Here is a 9363-nt window from a genome sequence, read left to right as displayed (position 1 = left end):
GCCACATGCTGCAAGTGTAAGAGAAGCGGCCCCGAACTTGCTCCAGCTCCGGGCCCGCAGCGTCAACCGGACATCCAAGGCGGAGAGTTGAATTATTGTATTAGCAACCAAAATCAAACGCGATTAAACTGATAACACGTGTTATTTTTAGTCAAGTGTTTTTGTTTCAGACTCTTTTTTTCTCTTTGAAAGAATCATATTGTAATCATATTAATCAAACGCGATTAGATAGATTAATAAAATATACATTTAAGATCTATGTTGAAATATAACTATAAGTGTATATTAAAAATATATCAACATACAAGTTATCGTTATTCATGTGTTTTTTTTAATCAAGCTTTTTTCCTGTGCTAAAATAATCAAATTAATTAAAATAGCTTAAAAAAATGAAAACATAATGATTAAAAATAGCACGCTATCTTTATTTAAGCTTTTTTTTTTTTTTTTTTAGTTTTTCCCTTGAAAGAAGCCAACAAAGCCAGTCCGTAAATACGACTTGAAAACTAATTTCACGATCAACGTTGATAATCACATTTACTTTCATAACTTTTTTAAAGTCAGTTTTAAAAAATAAACCAAAAAAAACATAGCTGACACGATAAATACAATTTCTCTCCATTTCTACACATGAAATGATCATTTAGAGCTCAGAAATATGAATACGATTATTAAAGATTTTTTTTCCAGAGCAGTAAAAGCAGTGCAATATTAAACGTGGAATAAATCCTGGATATTCCAGGAGATGAGCAGCAGTCAAAATGAATGAATTGAATGCGTTCAACGCCGCTTCCACCTTGGGAAGGCTGTTCAGGTCGTACCTCGGAGATCTTAGTGATAAATCATGTATTTTTAATGAATATCAATACAAGAACCAGCTAATGAGATTAAGCGGCGGTGCGGGGGAACAGCGCGGTAATGACGGCTGCATCACGGCCGCCACTTTCTAATGGGCTCTGAAGCAAAGTAGGGGGCCTCTCAAAGCATTAACACCGAGGGGGGAAATAACAAATCTAATCTGACATGACACCCTTCTGTTTCAGTCTGCCTCTTAACCAGAAAGCCTCCATTACTGGCAAAGTCCCTGCGTCTAATGCCATCTGACTCCTCGACTTGTGTGTTCATTGTGCGTCTCTGGAGACCCAAGAGGACATATTATTATCATAATTGAGCAATTATAGGTTACACTCCGCATGTTTGTTTACACGTGCACGTCCCCCTGTAAAACCACAGCCGTGGAATCATTCTTTTTGATCGACAAAATATGCACGTGACGATAGCTTATGAAATAATAATAATTATAACAGGGGCGGGGGTTGATGTGGCTTCCTGAGGTTTTCCTGCAAAAACTTGCTTCATACACCCACGAGGTGCATGCGCACTAATAATTACAAGCATATTCATGATAAAAGCGGATTTCAAAGACGAAATAATGCTCGGTTTTGGTGCAAAATATGTTAAATATATCACGTCTGAGAGTGTCCGGCAAAACTAAGCATTATTGTCTCTGCAAAAAAGAAGAATTTCATGCACTCCACCCCACTTATTTCATTTTTTCACACAACATGAAAGCCAAAAGGGTTAATAATAATAATAATAATAATAATATTGTTGTAGGCCACAGAAGGTAATGAAGAAACTATTCATAGTGGAGCAATTGTAATTTACTGTCACAAAGCAGATGTGTTCTTATGAGACAGTAATTCTCTTCGCGGGAACAAATAACAAGCCATTCACTTTCACCTTACCCTTTTCCCGCCATGACGGATTTTCATGCTTTTTTTTCTATGATATGCGCACAACACTGATGTATTGAAACGCTAATTTGGCCGTCATCCGGGATTTATAGCTGTAAATATTTGACAGATTATTGATAGATGGCAAAATATGATATATATGTGACACTGATGTGTTTCACTTGCGCCTTAATTCCCAATAAATGAATGAATAAATATGATTTATCTACCTAACCCATTTAAAACATTTTGTTTCCATCATAGTCTTCTCTATTTTTTGTCCACAAAGTGACACATTTGAGCGAGTACTGTAAACAATGCAGTTGATAAGTTTGACCGCACGGTGGCGACAAAGAGCGGATAAGCTTCTCGTCAGCATGCATGCAGTTTTGGAAGTGCGGCGTCGCAGGGCGTCACAGTGAGACACGGTGAGTCTGTCATCTCCTAAGTACGGTGGCCAGGAAGTAGAGGTAACACTCCACTGGTCTGACGATGACTGTGCTGTGAAGCTGCTGGTAATGATGCTTGCTGACTCGCACGGATGATGAAGAGCTCAGCTTCTCGCTGACTTTCACTTCAGTGTCTGCTAAAAGTTTCATGTTTTCTCATTTAACATTTAAATGATTGCCCCTTTTATGCTGTGGCCTTATGTTTACTAACCTTCTCATGTTAGGCCACTTTCCTTTTAGCAGCTGATGTTTCCATACACACACATCAGACTATCACATGGAAACAAAGCTAAGATTATAATCATTCTCATAATAAACCTCTAATGCTTTCATCAACACCGTCAGGGAAGTATGAATTTAACATTTCGCTTAGAATTGCACCGCATCGTACGACTGCATGAATGAAGCAATAAGGTAACCACAACATGAAGACTTGTCAGCCTGGTCACATGACTAATGAAACATCATGTGCACTAATCCCATGCTTATGGACATTAATTGGTTCCAGACCCATCCCTGATAAGCACATTTCCACAAAGAAGGATTCCTTACTTATAAATGGAATATTTTCATAGTTAAGAGCTTATAAAACCTGTTTACAACCTTCTAAATACCATTTTAAACATTATTAGAGCCCTCTAGGCATTAAATAACACCCCTATAGTCATCTTTGCACTCCTATTACCCGTTATAGTACATAGAATACAAGAAAATACGACATGTAGACTCACCCATGTTAGCATTGGGCGAGTCCCTTGTTGTTGTTTTTGTACTTCCTGTTCTGTACAGTACTTCCTGCGGTGGCTAGAGTCTCATCAGTGTAACATTACTGTTAGAACACTACATATCATCACAACATCTTTGAATGTGTCTTCTGAATGCCTTATATTTGTATTTTACTTCATTTAGCCATTTTTATACTGAAAATGATTCATTTAGGCACAACAAAAACTGTAACATTTGCTTAAATATGTTTTTTAATATATTTTTTGGACTAATAATAGGCCACATTCAACCACGAATCAGCATGATTTATTCATTAATACATTTTGGAAAAAACATGATAGAATAAAGCCGCAAAAATCGAGGGAGTGAGGGATTACCGTATTTTTTTAGTATTTATTTATTTTTGGGTATATATATTTTAGTTATTTTTCCAGTAAGAGTGCTATTATTTTCTCACAGGCCAATTTTTTGTAATACCGAAGAGACATTATTTGCGTGATTATTTCATTCCAGAGATTTTCAAGGGTTTTTTGCACCATTGAAACCCATCAAGGAGATTTTGTTTTAGGCATAATAAAACATGCTGTGTCACCTCTCAAGCCCATCTGAATGTGTGCCTTGAAATGTATTTTAATGTAATGTTGGTCAACCTCACTCCCTGACGCCCTAAAAGAAAACTGCACTTTTTTTTAGAATTTTGCCCATCGTCCATCCACAATCCTAAAGTGCGACATGGACACACGTCTTTCTCTTTTCTGTGCATTCTAAAGATATAAAAACAGATCAAAAGAGGCAGGTAATTAATGCACCTACCGCCTACAAAGACTGCTAAGACCTTCACAACCTCCATCATTTTTATACACAGTACATGCTATATCCATATAGTAACATTCACGTTCATTGTAACATGTAATACTTATAATATTTTCACGTATTTTGGTCATTTTTAAGCATTACGGGACTTCCTTCCTGGGTGCACTGATTTCACATAGCAACATAGAAACGAATGCTACACCTAGCATTCACTTTTCCTCAAAAACAATATGTAGCGTTACCTTTTGGTAGCAGCCTGAGAGCAAATGTGTGTCGAAGCTAGTCGCTAGCCGGCTAGTAGCTAGCCGGTGTGGTGTGGCGAGGTGTCAGCACGCCAGTAACGCAGTTCTTCAGCGTAACAATGTTAATAACAATAACAATAAAAATATCGGGCCGCACGGTGGCCTAGTGGTTAGCACGTTGACCACACAGTCAGGAGATCTGGGTTCAGATGTCCGTTGGGCATCCCTGTGTGGAGATTGCATGTTCTCGCCCGTGCGTACGTGGCTCTTCTCCGGGTACTCCGGTTTCCTCCCACATTCCAAAAACATGCACGTTAGCTTAATTGGCGGCTCTAAATTGTCCATAGGTATGAATGTGAGTGTGAATGGTTGATTGGCTGGTGACCAGTCCAGGGTGTACCTCGCCCTAAGTCAGCTGGGATAGGCTCCAGCATACCCCCAGTGGATGGATGACAATATCCCTGCAGCTTGGTTAAGATACAGGTCACATTATTTAAACGGACCATTTTGGGAGTTTTTTGCAGATGCTTTATAGGCGGAATAGGTGCATCCCATTACGCGCGTTCCTAGCTGTCTCATTTGATCTGCTTTTATATCTTTAGAACGCACACAAAAGAGAAAGACATATGTGTTCATGTTTCACATAAGGACTGTGGATGAGGGGCAAAATCCTCCCCCAAAAAGTGCAGTTTTCTTTGGGCAACGAGTTGACAGCGACAGCTTTTAGGCTAGCGTAGCTCACCTCTCAGACAATGGGAATCTGTGAACGTGGGCCAAGATGCACAGTGCAGCCTGCAGATGAACTGATTGAAAATCAGGAAATACGAATAATGTCAAGTCACCTCTCTTACCTTGTCTCTAGCGAGTGGATCCGAGAGACAACTGGAACGATCTTTCCAATGTTTTCTTTGCATGTTGTCTTCGGCTCTGCCGCTAGGAACTGGTAATAACGAGGCATTTTCTTTGGAAAGAGCAGCTGTCTTCTTCTGCACAGTCTTTTATTTGTAAATAATAAAAATGAACTCTTGAATATAAAACATACACATCAGTAGAGCCACATCTGTTATACAAACAAGAACTGTTGCAGTGAATACTTCTCCGTCTTTCGTCTAGCATCGTGGTTTGGGTTCGGGGAGCCATGGGCTGTAAACAATCAGTATTTGTCAAGTAATACTGACAAAGGAAAGGGCAGTCGGCCACACTGCCGAGAGTTTCAACACAAACATCAGCAACGCGGGTCTGCAAAATCAGATTCTTCATCGGTTCTAGATGTCCGGTCCCAACCAACAGATTTGAACAGAAGGAGGGAGTTCGTGGAAAGAAAAACAACCGTTCAGCCGTTTCTGCTTTCTTGGGGAAAAAAAACAAAAAAACACACACATAGGGCCTTTCAGCGCCCCCCTGTGGCTCAGCACCGCTCAGCAGCTAGAGCTCAACAAAAGGATGACACTTTCTCTCCAAGCAAAACAAATCAACAAAACACAGAAATGCGTGTGTGTGTGTGTGTGTGTCACTGATGTTTGTCTTGTCCACAACCTCTCCTGGTTTTCTATGTACAAGGTGTGCAGGTACACTCGTTTATATATTCATATATATCTCTATCTCGATCATTTCTTTCAACTCCTAACGTATAGCTCTTTTACACACATTCTCTATCTCTGTCTGGAGCTGGCAAACTGACACTACAATTACATGGTCATGATCAGCAGGGGGGGACCAGTATGCTCCGTACTACAGCACAGCACTGGCATTCAAAGGGCAAAAAGGAGCAATTCTTGATATGAATAGTGAGACCCAGAGTGGAAGGCGTGGCCGGGTAGACACTACCCCCTCGGTCGGGGTGAGGATCGGCTTGGCGATTTCTCAGTTTGTATTCATATTCAGTACAAGCAAACTGTACAAGAACATGCAACGTACAAGCTGGTCTAAAAGTATGTGGAACTAACACACACAGCAGCGTCTTTTTTCTTTCTTTTTCTCTTTTTTTCAAGATTTGTTCATTTCTTTTGTCGTCGAGTTCAACAAATAAAATAAAGCAGCAAAAAAAAAAACAGAAGTGAAAGTAAATGAAATGAACAAAACATGCATGCAGCTGGGGGTTGGGACAGGGCGGTACCGTGAACGTTAAACAAAAGAACGGAAATTCTAAATGCGGCAATCCAGGGGTGTCCAAACATTTTCATCAAAGGTCGCATACTGAAAAGTCAAAGGGCGGATGGGACACGTTTTCCATTTGGCATTTTACAAACCAGCTCATGGTCATTTGTTAACAGGTTACGTGTACTCCAATAAGAAACAGCCTTTGGGATATCAGTGAAGAAGCGCATAACTGGTATCAACTTTTTCTCCTGAAATTACACTTTTTTTTGCTCCTTTTTCCATCTGTTGCTGGTTATTTTTCCAAATATTTGCACATTTACATTTTCTTTGTCTTGTAATGTTATGACTTTATTCCCATAATATTTTGACTTTATTCTCATAATAATATCAATTTTTCCCAACCAAATTTTCCAACATTTGCAACTTAATTCTTTGTTTTCTCTCTCATAATAGTAGCACTTAAAAAAACAACAGTTTTTCTTTAATATTTAAACTCAATGCGAAAAAAATGTTTTTTCCTCTGAATATTACGACTTTGTTCTCATAAGATGACAACTTTTTTCCTGTAACATTTTGAATTTATTCTCCTAATATCATCACTTTTCCCCCACCTGAATGTCCACCTTCATTCTTTGATTTGTCTCTCATATCATTCCCACTTTAGAAAATTACAGTTTTTCTTTAATATTCCAACTTTATTATGGTAACATTTTGTTCTTGTTATATTCTACTTTATTCTCCTAATATTTAGACTTTATTCAGGTCAAACTACTGCTGTTTTTTTCTATTTCTATTGTTTTGTTCTGTAATTGTATTTTTTTAATGTGCTGCACTTTGGACACCCCTGCAGTAATCCCTCGTTTATGGCGGTTAACTGCCGCCAGACCCGACAGTGATAAGTGAATTTCCCCAAAGTAAGATTCCTTATTTAGATATGGAACATTTTCATAGTTAGAGCATAGAAAACCTGTTTACAACCTTCTAAATACCATTTTTAACATTATTAGAGCCCTCTAGACATGAAATAACACCCCTATAGTCACCTTTACAGTTCCATTACCCAATATAGTAGATAAAATAAGAGAAAATAAGACATTTAAGACATAAATGTGTGTTGCTGTAAATGTGTTCTGATGATGGGGAGCTAAGTGGTGAGCAGACAAGGAGCGACGTCAGGGATTCAGAGTTCAATTTGTTGTTGCGGTGATCAAGTCTGGTGCCTGTGTGTGTCATCGGACATTACCGTAACACTACTGACACCTAGTGACCAGTTTAGAATACTACATATCTACGCAACGTCTTTGAATGTGTCTTCTGAATGCCGTATATTTGGATTTTACTTCATTTAGTCATGTTATGATCGAAAATGCTCCATTCAGGCCCAAATACGTAACATTTCTTTAAATAAGCAGATTTCCTTTGACTAATAGTAGCCCGTATTCAAACATAAAACAGCATGATTCATTAATATATTTTTGAAAAACTGATCCATAGTGCAAAGTGGCGAGGGATTACTGTAAAGCATAAAAAGCACGTACATTTGGCGTGTATTATTTCCTGTTCACACAAAGATCAAAACCTTTGCTGCCACTCTCTTGTGCTTCCGTTCATATCTCACAACAAGGCAAGGAATCAGAATGTGTGTGTGTGTGTGTGTGTGTGTCTTACTTAAAAAGTTTAGCAAACCATGGCAAACAGCAGCCCCTCGTTCTCAGCTACACTCATCAATGCCAATGGAGATCTCAGGCAGGCATTGATCCACATGAAGGTGTATCAGTTTGACCCCTTAGGAACTCCAACACAGAGTTTCTAGCACTGCTAGCTATCAGGTGCACAAAAGTAAAAAAAAAAAAGGAAAAAAGATACATGATAGAAATCCAATCCAGAGAAAAGATCATGAAGGTGGACATAAACCTGCAGCTCAGAGGAACACAAATGACCAAGCTTGCAAAACAAAAGGCTCAAGTAGAGAAAGAAGGGAAGGTGTGAGAAATGATTGTCAGACTCCTTTGAAGCGCTGATTGGCTCGTTCTATCTCTCCCTCGCTCATTCGCCGTCTCTCTGTCTGGCTTTTATTGTTTCACCGAGATCGGGCATTTTGCCAACCTCTGTGTTCCTCTATTTTGTCATTGAAGGGATTTTGGAGGGTTCGTGTCATCACGGTCACTAGGACCGAACACCCGGGGCTGGTCCTGAGCTGTCCAATGATGTCTGAGACGCCAGTCGTGTAAGCGGAGCTAGAGTCGGATCCACCAATGAGGACGGTGGAAAGAGTTTGTACCATCCGATCACCGTGCTTGAGAGATCCAAATCCTCCAGTAAGATCTGTGCTACACCCATAAAACATTTGTGGTCCAACCGTCCATAGTCGCCCCACACTATCACCTACAGGAGAGAAGAGCAGCGTCGTGAATGTGCAGGTTGGTAAAAAGGCAAAAGGACCCAAAGACAACGCCTCTATATTTTTAAAACACGCCAACTACCCAAAAGGGCTGTAATCAAACACTCACAGATGACACAGCAGACAGAACAAGAAAGGTTGAGGCAAGACTAAACAGCTGAACAAGCTGAAGAACCAAAGAGACCGGAGGTCCTCAACAGGTGGATTGCGGCCTGGATTAGGACGCAAACACAAGAAACCAGCCACTTATTCTGCATTTACTGTTGTCTTATTTGAACGTAAGCAGCTCTTCAGGCCATTCTAATGCTAAATGTTTGTACCAGGGGTGTCTTAGCATCACAGACCATTTGAAGATTCCATCCAGAGGAGTCTGATTCGACTATCAACCTCACCATCGAATTGGATGAACACGTCATGTGACCAAGATTCTGACTACATTGGGTGCTGAACATGGCTAGGGCTGTCAAATGATTAAAATTTTCAATCAGATTAATCACAGTTTTCAAATTAATTAATCACCGTTAATCACCATTTGCGACTATGTCTGAAATATGCCCATTTTTGATGTATTTTATTGACAAAAGATCAAAGGCAGGACAGGATTATATATATTTGTACGTATTAACGGCTCTGACTGAAAATTTAAATCAAGCTAAAAGACAGCACACATGTATGGAACTCTATTTGCCTGACACTAGTTTCTTTAATTGTAGCAGAACATTTGAATCAAACTTTAACCATGTGAGGGGTTACATTCAAAGACACCACCCAACTCAAGTTGAATTCACATGTTTTGAGTTTAGTTTCCGGGATTTCCAAGCATATTTAATGCAACAAATTGTTCGTCCGCATTAAGAGTTACAAAGTGAGTGACAAGAATATCCCACTTCTTGCTT

General features: G+C 39.4%; 1 protein-coding gene across 5 annotated transcripts in view; it reads right to left on the bottom strand.

Annotated features, from left to right (window-relative positions):
- Window positions 1–4263: 4263 nt before the first annotated feature.
- The window catches only part of LOC129194230 (regulating synaptic membrane exocytosis protein 1-like), a 142560-nt gene continuing 137460 nt past the window's right edge, over window positions 4264–9363 (bottom strand). Inside the window, exon 34 of one of the 5 annotated variants that reach the window (XM_054799302.1) lies at window positions 4264–8451. In XM_054799302.1, the coding sequence (XP_054655277.1) occupies window positions 8233–8451 (219 nt within the window). In that variant the 3' untranslated portion in view covers window positions 4264–8232. The remainder of the gene's footprint in view (window positions 8452–9363) is intronic. The other 4 variants (XM_054799303.1, XM_054799304.1, XM_054799305.1 and 1 more) reach the window with 4 other exon arrangements.

The sequence above is a fragment of the Dunckerocampus dactyliophorus genome, chromosome 14 (assembly GCF_027744805.1).
Source record: "Dunckerocampus dactyliophorus isolate RoL2022-P2 chromosome 14, RoL_Ddac_1.1, whole genome shotgun sequence".
Taxonomy (NCBI): Eukaryota; Metazoa; Chordata; class Actinopteri; order Syngnathiformes; family Syngnathidae; genus Dunckerocampus; species Dunckerocampus dactyliophorus.
The sequence above is the reverse complement of the archived record's forward strand: the minus strand, read 5'-3'. Positions and strand labels throughout refer to the sequence as shown.